The sequence below is a fragment of the Gavialis gangeticus genome, unplaced genomic scaffold, assembly GCF_001723915.1.
Source record: "Gavialis gangeticus isolate Ggan-Ray unplaced genomic scaffold, GavGan_comp1, whole genome shotgun sequence".
Lineage (NCBI taxonomy): Eukaryota > Metazoa > Chordata > Crocodylia > Gavialidae > Gavialis > Gavialis gangeticus.
The window spans coordinates 26,456,487-26,472,775 of NW_017728997.1; the positions used below are offsets into that span (position 1 = coordinate 26,456,487).

Consider the following 16,289-nt stretch of genomic DNA (forward strand, 5'->3'; position numbering starts at 1 on the left):
ACTTTCTGACCATCCCAACTCCTGGTTGATGGTCTGTATAGATCCCATTTTTCCAGCAAAGTGGGGATGAGGGCACTTGGGGGTGTGATTTTTCAATTTGAAAAATAAATTATGCTGTGTGTCTATGTAGTATGTCCATCTTAAACTATTTTTCTTAATGCTGAGATTATTCTGACCCTTATTTCTCTGTATTTTGTTGCTTAGGTATATCTGAAAAGTTCAGGACTCTACAGAAGTTCTGCTATCTGCTTTTTCCTTGGTTGTATTCAGATTGGTGAACCCAACACAAAATTCCATACGAGACATTTATTTGGATGTGGTCATTGAAATACTTAAAAAATGAAATGTTTGCATAAATTCGGAACAAGGAAGTCTTCATTCAGGCTCGTTGTTGTTGTTGTTGTTGTTGTTTCTTTATAGGGACTTTCTCCAGTCAACAAGAACAGTGGGCTGCTTAATATCACCTTTAAATATGACAGTAAGTTGATCACCTACATGCACCACAAATAACAAATGACATTAAAAATAAATAGCCCTCTCTCATTCTTGCACAAAAAATGATTAAAAGTTTAAAAAAGTATTAGTAATAACAACGTAGTCTGTGTAATCTGAAATATTTTTAATCTAGTTTAGTTTCTACCATATATGCTTTTTGTTTGCTTCAGTGGTTCTGAAAACAGGTTTCAGTGTCTGAATGTTGTTTTGGTTAGTTCTTGCATGTGCCGTAATTTGTATTGTATATCTTTTGGATATATTAAGTATCTAGGGCTGTGTCTACACTGGGAATTCATCCCTATTTTGGTGGGCATGGGCCAGTCACCAAATGATAGCACCACTGTAAACTCAACCTTCAGATAAGAAACAAGCTCCCATTTATGGCAGTGAAGCATAAACTCCATCTATGCAAATTACAGCTATCCTTGTTGCATCAGGGACTGGCCATTGTTTGTTGGAATTGGGGCAAAGGTCTAATATATTAAAGCCTAGAGAACTTACTGAAAACAGTGAAAGTAATATATTTGCTTTATTCCCGTATATCTTAGCTTATTCTTAGTGACATTTGTGAGTCCTTTGTTTTATGTTGGCATTTTTAAATGTTTAATTCTTTATCCTGAATTTCTGTTATCTATCTAACCTTACATTAGTTCTTAAAGAAAGACAGCTGGATTTACACCTATCAGATTCTACATGGAATAAACAATCACTAGAAGAAGTATATGATGTGTTTGTAGTACACAGCCATCGATCCTCTGGATCATGGTTTACACGCAAGAGGTCTAGTCAGATGCCTGATAGTCTATTTGTGGTTGACAAGCCCAACTCGAGAGCAACATGGCTTGTTACAAGTTTCACAGATCCATGTGATGTCTGAGTTGGAGTCCAAGTTTACAGCATACTGCTTTCTTCTTTCTTGCTTTGTTTCCATCCTCTGGATCAGAGCTGCTTCATGTTGAGCTGCACCCAGTGCCAAATGTTCCCTTCAGATTGGACAGGATTCTGCGTGCTCCTCTCAGCTTTCTATGCTGATATTGAATGACTTCATATCATTTTTGCACACATCGTGGTACTGCCATAGAGGGCAACCCTGCTTTCTAGAACTGTCTTGAATTGCACTATACAAAATATTTTTCTCCCATTCTCCTAACATGGCCAAATTCATCACAACCTTTTCTTCTTGGTAGTAGTTTCTAAGTGTGTCAGTCCTGCATGCTTCAGTACCTCTGTTTGGTATTCTGTCTTCCAACTTTATTTTGAGGATCTTATGCAGACATCTCATGTGGGAGCTGTTCAGTCTCTTGATATGTCTAGTATACATAGCCCATCCTTCTGAACCATAAAGCAGGGATGACAGCACATAAGTCTTGTAGATGCATATCTTTACCTTAGCTGATAGTTACAGTTAGTCTATGCACATTTCTCTAATAGCCTGAAATTCTTAGCTGCTTTTCCAATTCTGTTGGTCGTTTTCATCTGAAGGTCAAAATTTCTGCTAATTGTAAAACCCAAATAGCAAAAACTGTCAGCAATACTGAGAGTGATCCTTCAGAGTGATGTCGGGTACTGTCAGTGACGTCAGAGCAGGGGTTCTTTCATCCCTTGGTGCATTATCACAGTCTTCTTGAGACTAATTGCCATCCTGAAGCTCTTGCATGATTCAGAAAATTTGCCCAAGAGATTTTGCAGGGAAGATTTACTGTGGGCAACCAAAGCTGCATTATTCACAAACAGGAGATCTCTCAGAACCAGCTCTTTCACTTTGGTTTTTGCTCTAAACCTTGTGGTGCTGAACAAGCCTCCATTTAGTCTGGTTCAAAGATAGTGATGTGTTAACTGAAGAAGGAAAAGCAGGAAATTTGCTGGGATCATCTGACCCCAGCGGTCTTTCCTGCCCAAGTGCAGGGGGGCTGGACCCTTCCAGCCCCTAACAACTATGGTACTGTGAAATAATCTTAGAGCAGAGACCTTCGCCTGTAATTTACACAATGGAGCCTCTTTAAATCTCAGCAACTGTCATGTTTTTTCCATTAATTCTAGCACCAGGAACTGGTATTAACCAATGACAAGTGTTAATTTAGAATACTGGTGACATCGTAAATGATGTACACAAAGGAGACATTTAAGTTCTGGAGTACTGGGGAGAGATCATCTATATCAAGACTGAAAGTTTTCTGTAATGTATAATATATGTTGATAATGAAGAAGCCAGCACACAATAAAAATCAGTGTTCTGGCTCTGATTTAAAAGGTTTCATTTGGTTGCATTCACCCTATGCATTATGAAGGTGTTAATAATGTTCAGAATGAGAGAGCATTAAATGCATGAAAAAAATGTTGCCAAATTTTGTCTGATGAATTATTAGGTTCCCCACAATTAAACATCAGTTACTATGTTTTATTTAAATTTATTTCTGTTTCTCATTTTAGACTGTACTCCTTATTTGAATTCAGTGGGAAAACATGTCATTGGTGATGTGCAGAATATAACAATCAGCCAGTATGCCTGTTATGAACAAGTTGCAGTTCTAGTTCTGTGGACAGCAAATGCCCTGGGTAAGTAGTAGAGAACAAATTTTAACTCCTTTCTTTGATAGCAATCTCAGGAGGATCAATAATAATTTAAAGTACCTTGAAAAACAGCTTTTGTTAATAGTCCATCGGCTATCATTTTAAAAATCACCTTCTTATGACTACCTGAGTTCTTTGCAAAACTATCACTTTCTCTTCCGTGTTTTGCAGCTTACTTTGCAAAGTGTCTGTGTCTGTTTTTGTGTCCTGCACCAATGTGTTGTATTTTAGGCTGTGTACACACATTCAAATGATCTAGGAAAATTTTCCCAGGTTGTTCTCCTGGTAGAAAAACTTATCCAGAGAACCCTGTACAAAAGCTGAGCAGCAGAGAGCCTGTGGTGCTGACTATCAAGGAGCACCTAGAGCACCAAATCCTGTAGTCTGGGGGTGGGGTGGGGTGGGGTGCAAAGTCTGTTGGGTCAGTGAAGGGGGGGTGTGGGGTTTGCTGAGTCAGTGACAGGAAGGTGGTGGGAGGTCTGTTCCTTCCTCATGGCCAGAGTTGTCTGGCCATGAATTTCTTGTGGCATGTTTCAGGCCTGTTGTGGATGGGCAGGGAGCTACACTTCTCAGCACCAAGTGCTGCAATCTGGGCGCTGGGGTCTGCTGGGTCCAGGTGTGGGGGTCTGGGTCAGCCAGTGCTACTCGCCTGAATGGAGCCTGGCTCATGTGAGTCCACAATGGGCTTGGGTTTGGCTGTGGCTGAAAAAACTGGGAGAAGAACTTGGTCCCTATGTGCTTTGGTTCTGGGCTTTTCCAGCCTGTAGTATTTAGGGAGTGTAGCGTTCTGTTCCCATCTTGGCTGGGACTGACATAGCGGCCATGTCTACATGAGTGGCTGACTGTGCAGTTCTTCCTGCACAGTTTAGTACTTGCTTAACCAAGTACTAGATGACTATGCAGTCTTCTCACTGCACGGTTACTTTTAGATCCTACTGCACAGGAGCAACGAGTTACTGTGCAGTGGTCCATTACTACTGCACAGTAGTGTTGCTGTCATGGTTCATGTCTGGAGATGCTATGGTGATGTAGCTTCTTGTGTAGACATGCCTACTGTCTCTCTGGATCCATGGGACGGGGGGAAGGGCAAGTCAAAGCTTACTGGGTTTCTAGAGGACTGTTCTGCAGCTGGTACCTGTACAGATGTTCTATCTTCTGAGAGAGAATCTCGCAGAAGCCATTACACTCAGGTTGTTCCGAAGTTATTTTCCTCCTAGAACAGCTATTTGTGCTCTGGGAGAAAAATCATGAACATCTACACATTTGTGGTTTCGCCTAGAAGAAGAGCAACTCTCCCTGGAGAAACTGAACATCTGTACATAACTTCAGTTGTGTTGAATGGGTAATTGCTGAAGTACTTGAGGATCCCATGGGAGAAAAGCTTCTATACAAATGGAAAAGGTTATTCTTTAATCACAGACATGTGTAACCTCGAAGCCATGGATCATTAGTATCGTACCTGATTGCTCACAGTGGCCTCCGGTCAAATACTTTATATCTGAGAAATGCAAAGTTTAATGTTCCTGGTGTTCACTAAAGGACACTCCCTCTGCACTGAGCAAAATTGTATGCCCCACTTACCCTTGCAGATCTTTTTGTCTCATGTTAATTAAGGTTCTGAACAAAATAAATTGTATACACATGCTTGTTTTCTTTAGAAATATGTGTCTGGCTAATAAAGACAGTAATGTAATTTCTTTTAAAATATTTTCCTGCTTCAGCAAAGAAAACAAAACTTAAAAATGAATACTGTATGCCTTTAAAAAAAAAAAAAGAAAAAAGAAGGTTGCAATACCCAATGAAAAAAGTTCAAAATTAAGAATGAAAGGACATTTTTACACGTGCTGTGGGACATGATGCTGGATGCTTTAATTAGCGAGCCGCTCTAATTAAAAGCGTCTCTGTGTCGCATGCACCAGCATTCCTGTGCTGAAAAAATGGCTGTTGGGAACTTTGAACTAAAGTTCATTGAATGTGTTTTATTTCAAAGTGCCCCACTGCCATTTTTCAGTGCGGAGACGCACTGGGATGCTGATGCATGTGATGCGGAAGGCTGCTGGAGCATGTCAATCTCCATGCTCCAGCAGACTTGATTTAGAATCTGCTCTGACGCACTGGATTTCCAGTGTGTCAGAGCAGGCACCGTGTACATGTAGAGCAGCCCAAAATGCTTTCTTCACTCATTACTTCTCTACATTTCCATCAGAATTTCAACACTGTTAAACTGTCTCAAAGTTTTAAAAAAAATGTTACTTCTCAGAATTGAGAATGTTACTTCTCAGAATATCACGGTAATCTACAGCTGAAAATGCTCATTAACTTAATGGAACTGGATCCTCAATGCTTAAGATTGGTGTAGTAATGTAAATAATTGTTTATGAACTTTATATAGAAATGCCTGATGAGCCTTTTGGTATCCTTCAGTCATACAGCATAACTCCTGTTTAGTATTGTGATTAATCTGTACTATGGATTATTGCAGAGTGAATATGAATATGTCAGACTATCATGACAGTAATTACTGTATGTCTTCAGTACCACCGTTCCAGTCTGTCTTTTCTTCTTTAAAGGGTAGACTCTTCATTTGGATCAAGTGTTTACAAATAAAATTAAAAGCCTCAAGTCATTATGATTGGGTCTTTAATATATGCAACAGTAAAAACAGCCAGTCTTCTGAAAAGTTAAAGACTCTTTTTTTCTTTATTCTTCAAAACAAAATCCTATACTTACAAATCCTGGAATAAAGGAGTCAATGATGGTCACAGTGACCATTATAGTGCTAAATATAATGAACACAGTGACACAATCTTAACTCTAGAATTAGTAAACATGTTCTACTCTCATTGAAGTCAGTGACTGCAGTAGAAGTTGATTTGGGCCCTTAAATAACCTCAGTATAGCACAAGTTGATATAGAATGTCCATACCAGGCTGAATTCATATGTTACTTGAGTCTCCTCAAAAAGTTTTAGAAAGGAAAAAAAACCTTCCCCAGAGCTTCTTAGTCACTTTTGCACACTAAATCATGCTGGCATACCTAAATTGAATAACTACATTTATGATATAAAATAATGATTAGTTAGCAGATATTAAGGAAGAATAAGGGAATGATACTGAAAGCTTTCAAAAGTGTAGTGCTGCTGAATTTGGTAATCTACAGCTGCAGCCTGACTGAATTAAATAGCTACAGAATAAAAAGCTTGGTGTTCTCTCTTGTAATGATCAGAGGTTAATGCTTTTGAAAGCATCAAGACAGGACTGCAGTTGAAGGATCTCAGGTGACGGGGAGACCTGACACTTCTCTTTCATCGTCTTCAAGCTAGCATAAGCAGTGCTTTTGTTCCACTGAATCTTAATAACATGTTGGTCAGGCCATGGACCTTTCTCTTGTACAGGTTCTAAAACTTTTTTATATTTGGAGGAAAAAAAAAAGGTTCATGGAAAAGCATGCATTTGGGGTTTTTAAACATATCCTATACAGTTGCACTAATCCATTCTGGTTCATGTACAAGTGCTAAAAGCTAATTGTGTGTTACTTGAGTAGAATGGGTACAGTTCTGGTTCCATTTATAGATAATGGAAAGTATTCATTGGTATGAATAAGGAGTCATTCCTCTGTTGCCAGTTCTTCTGTTATCCCGTTATATTAGATAGAACTAAAAAGGTCATCACTATTGCAACCGACCACTTTAGTCCAATGGTTTCACATAAGAGAAGAACACAGTAGGGACATTTCCAGGATTTGTAAACAAGTGCATTATTGTTCTTTTACTGGTAATAATGACCATATAAAACAAATACTGTGTAGCATTTTACTACAGATGGTGCTGCAGATGATTTTATTTGTATTGTGGTAACACTTAGGGTGCCCAGCTGAGAGGAAGGCCTCTTTAGGTCTAGGCACTGTACAGATGCATAGTGAATGCCCAGAAGAGCTTAAATTGAAAGTAGTCAAAATGGAAAATGTGGGAGAAAAGAGGAATTGACATGCAACTGACAGATGTTAAGGGATAAAATAATTTAATGTGAGCATAAAAAAGGATGGTGAGGAATGATTTATGTAAGGACAATTGTAATATGTTTAAATTATATCAAAACTTGTGAAATGTGTCTTGGAATTTTCCATTAAATGCCTTTGTGTTTGCAGGGATTGAATTTCTGAAAGGGTTTAGAGTAATACTTGAGGAGTTAAAATCAGAGGGAAGACAATGTCAACAAATGGTTTTAAAAGACCCAAAGCAGCTCAACTCCAGCTTTAAAAGAAATGTAAGTGATGCACGTAGAAATATTTTGTTTGTCTGATTCTGCAGTGTGATATTACATATATTATTAAACCTTTCTTTTGATAAGATTTTTAGTGTAGAACAGTTCGCGTGCTAAAATATATATATATATTCTTAATTATTAACTCCAGGACAAATCTAGTCTCCTTCCTATCTACAGAGGCTCTCCTGATTGTGGAACCAGTGATTTAACTTCAGTGAGGGCCTTAGTCTGGGCCCTGTATAATGTAGATTACTGTATAATCTACATTATACAGTAGATGTGCATCTGGAGAAATAGTGGGCTCTCCATCCTTGGAGTTTTTTTAAGGCCGAGCTCAAAAAGCCCTGGCTGGAATATAATCTAGTTAAGGATGGTCCTGCTTTGAGCAGGGGGTTGGACTAGATGACCTCTTTTCAACCCTAATTTTCTATGATAGTATCCCTACAGCAGTGCAGAACGCAGCTGTCTGGGGCCTCCTGCTTGGCAGTGCATAGATAGTGGAAGTGGCCAAATGCTGCCTAATGTCTGTATTGGTCTTACAGTAAACCAATTTACCTTTTTGAACCAGTTAGTCTCTAAGGTGCCAGTCTTGTTTTCTGCCCAATTCAGATTAACAAAGCTCATGGGCAACTGGTGCTGCCTTAGCCCACAGCCAGTCTTGCTGCCTGGCGAGACCCCTGCAGTCGATCCTGCAACAGCCAATTGCTGAAGCCACTTCCGGGGGTGGCTGTGGCTGTGGTTGCTTCTGGGAGCACTTGCAGCAATCAGCTGGCTCTTGCACGTGCACCCCCTGTGTATCGCCACGGACACAGCTAACTATATCTCTCTAAACCAGTGTTTCTCAAATTTTTATTAAGTGGAATGCATTTCTTTCTAAATTAAAAATGGCAACACACTTGACTCATAAGTCTGCAGACTGGATCTGGTCCATGAGCCTGATCCCAGTGCGTGGGGCTGACCTGTATGGTGTCCCCTCCAGCACATTTTTGGAAACACATTTCTGCCACTCCTATGGCACACCCTTTAGAAATCACTGCTCTAAACCAATATACAGTAGAAGGATAAAGGGGAACATAAGCTCTCCAGAGCATTTGTCAGCAGGTGAACCAGTTATGTTGTATAGTCTGTCCTCTCTTGTACCAGTATAGTAGAGCCAAACCCCTGTAACTATATACCTGAATGAAACAAGTTTAAAGTTACAATGCTTTAGCTTCCATTTAGAGTGGAATAGAGCAGATAGGTGAAACAGTTAAAGTGGATCACTGTAATCATTTGTCTGCCCACGTCCCAAATAACATAATTTCTGTTAGTGTCCCGGAGAACTATGGGCTTGCTTTGAGAGAATATATTTTTAAATGCCCAGGACCAATGACTTAAAAATAACACGGTCTTTTTTTTATTTTTCCAGGGAATGGAATCTCAGCCTTTTCTAAATCTGAAGTTTGAAACGGATTATTTTGTAAAGATTGTTCCTTTTCCTTCCATTAAAAATGAAAGTAACTACCACCCGTTTTTCTTCAGAACTCGACGTAAGTTATCTTCCCAATCCTCCTTTCTCTGCCTCTCCCCTGCAGAAGTAGATACCTTGTGTCAGGAACTCAGAAGAGGAAGTGTTTTAAGGGGGTGTATGTCTGAGAAAAGATAGCACCTGATTTCATTTTAGGAGGGCAGCTGTATTTGTAAGTGAAATGAGTTTAGAAACCACAGATTAGTCTCTAGTGGACAAAAATCCACATTATAAACTGCCAAAGAGAAATGGACAAAATAAGTAGTCTGAGCAGAGGCATGCAGCTAACCCTCATGGACAACAGATTTACAGTTTCTTACAGCTTTTTTTGAAGTCTGGATCTAGCTGTGCTGAAGATAGAGTACTGGGCTGAATGGGTCATGGGACTGATCTAGTGTGGCAAAAATCACATTCCTGTAAAGGCTGAGTTACCACTTCTGCTCTTCTGTTTTAGCCTAGTTACTAGCAGGATGTTACAGATAAGTTCCCACTGGTTTTGAATTTGAGGTCACAATTTTAAAAATTGGTCTAAGGATACAACCCTGAGTCTTCATGTATGTAACTATATATGTGATCTGATTTTTTCCAAAGTATAAGGTACTTGCTGACTCCCATTGAAGTCGACAAGAACTGCTGGGTATTTGGTAGTGTTGGCACTCTGGAAATTCAGGTCCCTTAGGGCTTGCCTATATGGGGAAATTCACATATCTTTTCCAGAATAACTATTACACCATAGGTATATGGAGGTTACTCACCAAATGTGTGCACTTTATTCTAAAGTAAAAGTGACTATTTTGGAATTATTACTTAGCTCACATAGAGTAATTGTTCTGGACGGGGTAGTTTTATTCTGCATATACACTGAGCTATTATTTGGGAATAGCTATATTATAGTAGAAAGTAGGGGTGCACCAATAAAGATTTTTTGGGCCGATACTGATGGCTGATTATTAAGGAGCCAAATCAGCTGATACTGATCTGATTGCCGATATGCAGCCCAGCAGCTTGGAGAGCAGTGTCTGGCTAAGGGGGATGGGGCAGTAAGTCTGTTGTGGGGGAAGGGGCAGGGGAGAGAAAGGGCAGGGTGGGCAGATTGAGGCCACTGTGATGAGTGGGGCTGGTGCTGGGGTAGGTGCTGCCCAGCTGGGGCAAGGCTCAGGATAGAGATGCAAAAGGCTTGTTTGATGGGCGTGAGGAGACGGGGTGGATCCTGCCATTGCACACACCCCCAGGGGAGCCATGTCGGGCACATGCCCCTCGGATCTGTGCACAGGGTGAGGATGGGCTGCCACTACAGGCTGGGGCAGGGGCTAGGTTCTTCCTGGTGGATGAGAGTTGGGCTAGGTCTGCGCTTGGGGTGGGCAGCAGTGGTACTTGGGCAGGGAGGACGTTATGGGGTGGGTTACAGCCACCCCGAAATTCACCATAGCCCCTCTCCCAGTACCGCTGCCACCTGCCCCAAGCGCAGCCCTGGCCCAGCCCCCACACTTGGAAGAGCCTGCAATGCCCCTGGCCCCAGCCTGTCCTTGCCCCATGTATAGATCCAAGGGATACATGACCCCCCATGGCTCTCCTAGGGGTGCACGTAGCAGTGGGATTCACACCCCCTACCTGTGCCTACCCCAGATGAGCCACTTATGGCTCTGTCCTGTGCCCCACCCAGGCTGTGAAGCACCTGCCCCAGCCCAAGCCTCACTCCCTCCTTCATTGCAGGGCCTCAGTCTGCACCACCCTACACACTCCTTTCCTTCCCTTCCCTTTCCCCTCAACAGACTTATCAGCTGGACACTTCTCTGAAAGCTGCTGGGCTGGCCACGTGCATGCTGCAGCTGTGCCCATGTAGGCAGCATTTATTGGCGACATTATCAGCCACATCAGACAAAAGAAGCCGATCACCGATTTAATGTTAATTTTCCCTTTATCAGTGCAAATATGATATGGACTGATGTATCGGTACACCTCTAGCAGAAAACCATTTGAGAACGGTTATTCTGGAATAGCTATGTTGGTCACGGAGGCAAGTAGCTAAATGTAAGCATAACAACCTAAATTTAAGTACACTTTTTTTTGGAAAATCTTGACATTGATCTTGCTTCCACTGTTCAGGATTTTTCTGTCTAAAATACTCTAAAATTATTTTAGGATAAATAAGCTTTCTAAACTTTTTCAGCCCTTTATGGTTATGCTGACTAAAGTAGCATTTTATCCTGTCAGTAGCACTCACTATGTTTATTAGTTCAAATAAATACAGTGGTTATGGCTATATTCATTCGCTCTTGCTCATTATGGTTTCCCCAGTACCTGTCTTGTTAAGCACTAATATTTCAAGTGATCCCTTTTTTTGTGTATAAGAGTTGAAGGTGACTTGAGTCATGGCAGATGAGCTGAGTTTACTAAATGATGGATCTCCTATAACCAAAATTATAAAATAGCTTCCTATTTTTTTTTTTGCTTCCTTTTTGCCTTTTACTTTTTGGAGCAAAACTTATAATTTTATCATTAAGATTCTTTTTCCATTTGTTTGTAGCCTGTGAATTGTTGCTGCAGCCAGAAAACCTTGCCTGCAAGCCCTGTGAGTAAAATGTAATATTTTCCCATGCATGTATGTTACAAAACTGTTATTGTTCTTGAAATAGTAATCTACCTGTCCGTAAATCTCTTGTCTTCTAACAGACTGGAAGCCAAGGAATCTGAATGTTACTCAGCAAGGTTTTAACATGCAAGTATCTTTTGATCATGCACCTCACAACTTTGGGTTTAAATATTATTATCTCCACTACAAACTTAAGCATGAAGGACCTTTTAAACAAAAGACTTGTAAACAGGTAAGCCATGGGCTTGTTGAAGAAATTAAAACATATTTAACAGTTTATGGTATGTTAAAATTCTATATTATAATATGACTTCATAAGCTCCTTATTCCCACATAATTTTACCTCTTTAAATCTTATCCATCTGAAGTGATGCTCAAAAAATGTCTGTGTGATTATAGTTAGGCTTATCTTCATATTTTAAAGATGAGATAGGCGGGGCAAGGAAATTGTTCTGTACTTTGTACAGTTATTAATATCATGTTACAATCATGTGAAATGGGCCAAAATCTGAATGGTGATATTTGATACCAGTATTGCATTGCATGAAGGCCTACACACATTGTGGGCGAGTGGAGAATCAAAGCCGTTGTGTTTTAGAGATTGCATTAAATGTGACTCATTTGTGTTAGGATGTGCAACAATACGAAGTGACAGAAGTTCAGTGTACAAATAGTCATTCTGTCCAGTTATATCCTTATGTCTCATCTTGGAAGCTGTAATCTCTGGTTTTCATTCTCTTGCTGTCTGCCAGGTTGTTATAATGGTGGGCCTCAACTCCAGTGTCCCATGCCAGGTGGCAAAGTATATTTCCAGGCCAATACTGGCCAATACAATATTTATTGTGAGTGCATTTTCTATTAGACTTTAAAAGTGTGAGACTGTTTTCTGGAATATTGTCCTCTGTTTATTTACAGGAACAAAACACTGATATCACAAGCTGTGTTCTTCAGAATGTATCTCCAGGGGATTATGTCATTGAGGTAATATTTCTAAAGCAGTATTTGTAAATCAGCTTAAGAAATAAGTTAATATAGGATTAATATAGAAATTCATTACAATAAAAATACTGAGAGCCAATTTCGTCTGTAATTACATCCCATAGATCTTCACTGAAATTCATGAGACAAATTAACATATTAGGAAAGTTAAGTTTGGCCCGTACATAGCCATGCAGTGGTGGAAAGAGCTCCTCCTCCATGCTGAGCCAAGTGAAAGTCTGTGTGAGTTGACTGCCTGGCACCCTCTTCTGTGCTCCAGATTACAATCCAAGATCCTACCATCCATCTTAATTATATTGTAAATAATAATGTCTATACAAATATTATAGGCTACCTGACAATTAAAATAGTACAACATAATGCCTCAGCATCATTAAAGAAGCATACATAGGACAAAGATAAATAGCTCACCTTATCAAGTCCAGCTCAGTCAGCCAGCTTTAAAGAAATTTCCTTTTTACTCCCATTATTGTAGAATCATATCCTCCCCTCTCTGTTAAGCCCTATAACAGGTGGCTTTTGTAGCATTTCTGGAAAGTCACCACATTCAGGCTATTTTGGATCAAGGGAGGAGTAGTTTCCAGGGTCCTTCTTTTTTTACAGAAAAAGACACGTCCTATCAGCTAAGCAACTGTGCTGACCACAGCTGTGGCAGTACATCATGGGATAAGAAGCAGCCTCTCAGGTAGGTGGGGCCTAGTCCCCTTGGGGCATTGTAGGCTGCCTTTAACCTGAAGCTCTAGCCCAGGGCTAATAATGAGCCCCCATCGATCCTAGAGCACTGGTTTCATAGGCCTCAGCAACACGTCCCACTCAGTAAACAAGGTTCTGCTTTTGGCACCATCTTCACTTTCCAAATAATTTTAAACCATTGCCTCAGTAGAATACAGTATAGCAATCTAATTTGGCACCATGAGCCGGAGCAGAGTAGCAAAGTCTATACCAAAAGTGTTGCAACCTTTCTTCCAGATTCAGACTGAAAATATCTGTCTGAATTTCTGTTGTAATATGAGAATCCCACAGCAAAACATGATAACGTTTGGGGCCTTGGACCTATTGAGCAGCTCTGGTAAGGAAAATATGCAAAAAGTTTAATGAAAACTTTCCTTCACAATGTTTTGTATTTTTTGGCTGAAATGATAAAAAAGACGATCTCCACTTTTTATCATTTACTATTTTATAAGCCTGGGAAGATTCTGGTTAGTAGAATCTACCAAATATAATACACCTCTGATCATGAGATGACCCCCCATAATTAGATTCTATATATGGAAAACTTTAAATTTGTTACAATTTTCCAGGTAAAGAATCTCATTATTGGAGGTTTCCCTTGATTTTTGTCCACTTCTCATTGCCACAGCAGGGAAAATACATCTGGGAGTTCAGGTAGCTCCTTTGTCCTCTGGCCCCTCTGCCCAGCTTTTTTCCTGTTATCCCTGGAACATGTGCTTCTCACATGAAAGTGAGAAGCAAATTTGAGAACACTGACCTAGAAATATAAATACCTGTAGTAACCTGCATGTAAGGAAATTAGTAGATAGGTACCCATAGACTTAGTTCATACAGAATGGATCCGGTTTACATCTTTTGAAACTGCTACACAGGTACTCCATAAACACACTTTTAAACAGCCCTTGTGCCTACTTAGATATAGTAGAAACTATGTGTGGCATTAGTCCAAAACTAAAAGGCTTATGATTTACTAACCAGTTCATTGGACTGGGCACCAGCAGAGTCAACATTATTTCAAGCTATAGTGATCGCAAAGGTCAGCACTGCTGATCTTTGTGTGTGTACTTCAGACACTCCCCACAAAGGATCCATGTGCTAGCTAGCCCTCCACTCATGACTGGAACCAGATGTTCTTGTCACGAGTCCTTGGATCCCCCAAACGTATGCTGATGAGGTGCAGGGCAGCCTTGTCCAGCTCCATCTCCTGGAGGATGGGACTGTACTAATCATATGCAACAGGATGAGAGAGGGGGCAACAGAGAGATTCTGAGTAAGCTGTTTGGGGCCCCATTTGGTGATATTTGCCAGACATTTAAGGATGGTTAAAAAACAATACTCATTCAAAATGGGAAAGAAAGGTGCAGCTCAGTTGTGGGAAAGTGAAATGTGGTCAGTGTAGTGAAAAAGAGTCAGCACTGAAAGCAGTGGTGGCAGCCATCAATCCTTCTGGATCATGGTGTATGCATGAGGGCCACCCAGACCTTGGATGCATATGCCTGGGCAGGAATTCCTGAAGGAGTGGAAGTTGCCCAGACCCTTCATCCTCCCTTTAGGCCACTGAGACAGAATCCAAAGACTAGACTGAGTCCAGATGTTTGGTGCCTCCATGGCTGTAGTTGTATAAGTGTCTGGAAATCAAACCCAGGTCTCCTGTGTGGTAGACAAGGATTCTACCACTGAACCATAGGGGACTCCACTGAGTCCAGTGAGCAGTACATATATCCTATTCAGTTGGGTTACATTAGTCTATCCTTGTGGTCATCAGCATCTTAGCCTTTTGGCTAAGATCCAGCATTTCTGGCACCAAGTGTCTGGGCTAGCTCTGGCTCCTCCCGGTACTGGCATGGTATTGCCATACCTCCAGGCCCAGTGCCAGTTCCCAGAAGGAAGCCAGAAGGAACCTGAACCTGAACCCAGAAGGTGCCAGAAGGAACACCTGCCCATTGTTTTTTTTTTTAAGGCCAAAAAAAAAGTTCCTATCAGATGTTTACCTCATGTGGACCATGTGTTTTGTAGTCATGCTGAGTGCTGGCTGCATTTAATCAACTTTATAGTCATTTCCATTGCTGAGCACATGCTGCTTTTTGCAGCAGCTTAAAGATAGGTAATGTATTTAGTGAGGTTTCCTTGTATGTGAATTTTTCACTCCAATGTTGATTTGGGGGAAAAAACCCTCCTACTATATTTGAGTAAGTATGGTATTATTCCATTACATTTTTCTCCCACCCTTATTTCCTTCCTTTGAGATTAGATATTGATTAGAATGGATTGGTGCCCTTTTTTAAATGGGCAAAATTAGTTTTGAAAATGGCAATTCCAACTTTTACCAAAAGAGAGTTGGTGTTCTACTTGTTCTTGATTATCATGTGAGGTAACCAATTCTAGGTGTTAACATTTTTTTTCTGTAACTTCCTTTAGTTCTGGAGGTCCAGGACAAGTTGTTTCCTGTGTTGCAGAGAATTATTTTCCCCATAGTTTTCAGTATTTAAAATGAGACATTTCTTTTTTTAAGCTGGTCGATGACACTAATACAACAAGGAAAACAATGCACTATGCGTTAAAACCAGGTAAGAATTTTCTTTTTAAAATGGCCATGTACTATCTTGTACTGGTCGTTTATGCTGAAGATTATTTGCCATAAAAATCCCCACTATCAGGGCTACTGAGGCCCTTCCATGTTCTTACATACAGCTTTTCTGTGACCTTTTTAATAAAAAATGATACTGCTTTTACATATTATTTTACTTCCATCTTGTGTAAAGAATTGCACAAGCAGACTGTGCTGTAAAATTGGGATTATTTGCTAGGAACTAATTTTTCAAAGATGTTGAAAAATCAGAGTGTGCATCTTAGCTCTGTGCAAGTGGTGCATGAGGTGCAATGTAGAAATATTGTAATGCCCTTTTGTGAACAGGATTAATGGAATGATAAAATAAGCAGCTGCTCAATAAAATTCTACTGAAGTTACCTTGAGGTAGGTTATTAAACCAAAAAAAAAAAGATCAGATGAAGATTGTGGTCAACAGTCCTTCCTCAAGTATCCTGAAACTTCCTGTCATATTATTATTGTTATTTATTATTTATATTTTGCCCTACTCAGGCTCAGGGATAAAAATCATCTTTATAG

General features: G+C 40.2%; 1 protein-coding gene across 2 annotated transcripts in view; it reads left to right on the forward strand.

The window, feature by feature from the left end:
* Positions 1-425: 425 nt before the first annotated feature.
* IL17RD (interleukin 17 receptor D) overlaps positions 426-16,289 on the forward strand; it is a 31,533-nt gene continuing 15,669 nt past the window's right edge. Inside the window, exons 1-8 of one of the 2 annotated variants that reach the window (XM_019504993.1) lie at positions 426-478; positions 2,926-3,051; positions 7,213-7,331; positions 8,740-8,860; positions 11,366-11,410; positions 11,512-11,663; positions 12,347-12,412; positions 15,675-15,729. In XM_019504993.1, coding sequence (XP_019360538.1) covers positions 7,284-7,331; positions 8,740-8,860; positions 11,366-11,410; positions 11,512-11,663; positions 12,347-12,412; positions 15,675-15,729 — 487 coding nt within the window. In that variant the 5' untranslated portion in view covers positions 426-478; positions 2,926-3,051; positions 7,213-7,283. Of the gene's footprint in view, positions 479-2,925; positions 3,052-7,212; positions 7,332-8,739; positions 8,861-11,365; positions 11,411-11,511; positions 11,664-12,346; positions 12,413-15,674; positions 15,730-16,289 lie in introns of those variants that run through there. The other variant, XM_019504992.1, reaches the window with a different exon arrangement.